Source organism: Brassica oleracea, chromosome C4 (assembly GCF_000695525.1).
Source record: "Brassica oleracea var. oleracea cultivar TO1000 chromosome C4, BOL, whole genome shotgun sequence".
NCBI classification, from domain to species: Eukaryota; Viridiplantae; Streptophyta; class Magnoliopsida; order Brassicales; family Brassicaceae; genus Brassica; species Brassica oleracea.
Genome location: NC_027751.1, coordinates 20,032,730 through 20,033,154, shown reverse-complemented (window position 1 = coordinate 20,033,154; position 425 = coordinate 20,032,730). Strand labels below are relative to the sequence as shown.

The 425-nt window shown below is 42.8% G+C and overlaps 1 protein-coding gene across 1 annotated transcript in view; it reads left to right on the top strand.

Annotated features, from left to right (window-relative positions):
* LOC106338338 overlaps nt 1–425 on the top strand; it is a 7,393-nt gene that overhangs the window by 1,614 nt on the left and 5,354 nt on the right. Inside the window, exon 2 of the mRNA XM_013777342.1 lies at nt 4–409. Coding sequence (XP_013632796.1) covers nt 4–409 — 406 coding nt within the window. The remainder of the gene's footprint in view (nt 1–3; nt 410–425) is intronic.

Genomic DNA, 425 nt, shown 5'->3' with positions numbered 1-425 from the left:
TGTGTATCGATTATCGTGGTATCAACAACATCACGATAAAAGATAAGTATCCTCTTCCGAGGATAGACGAGTTGTTAGACCAACTAAAGGGAGCTAGTTGGTTTTCGAAGATTGATTTGGCATCAGGGTATCACCAAATTCCTATTGCCAAGTCGGACATCATGAAGACGGCGTTTCGCACGAGATATGGGCAGTATGAGTTTGTAGTTATGCCCTTTGGTCTCACAAACGCACATGCGGCTTTCATGCACCTGATGAATGAAGTGTTTCACGACTACCTCGACAAGTTCGTGATCATTTTCATTGACGACATCCTGGTGTATTCGAGAAGTAAGGAGGAGCACAAAGAGCATATGAGACTGGTTATGGAGAGGTTACAGAATCAGAAGCTATTTGCCAAGTTCAGCAAGTACTCATTTTGGAAT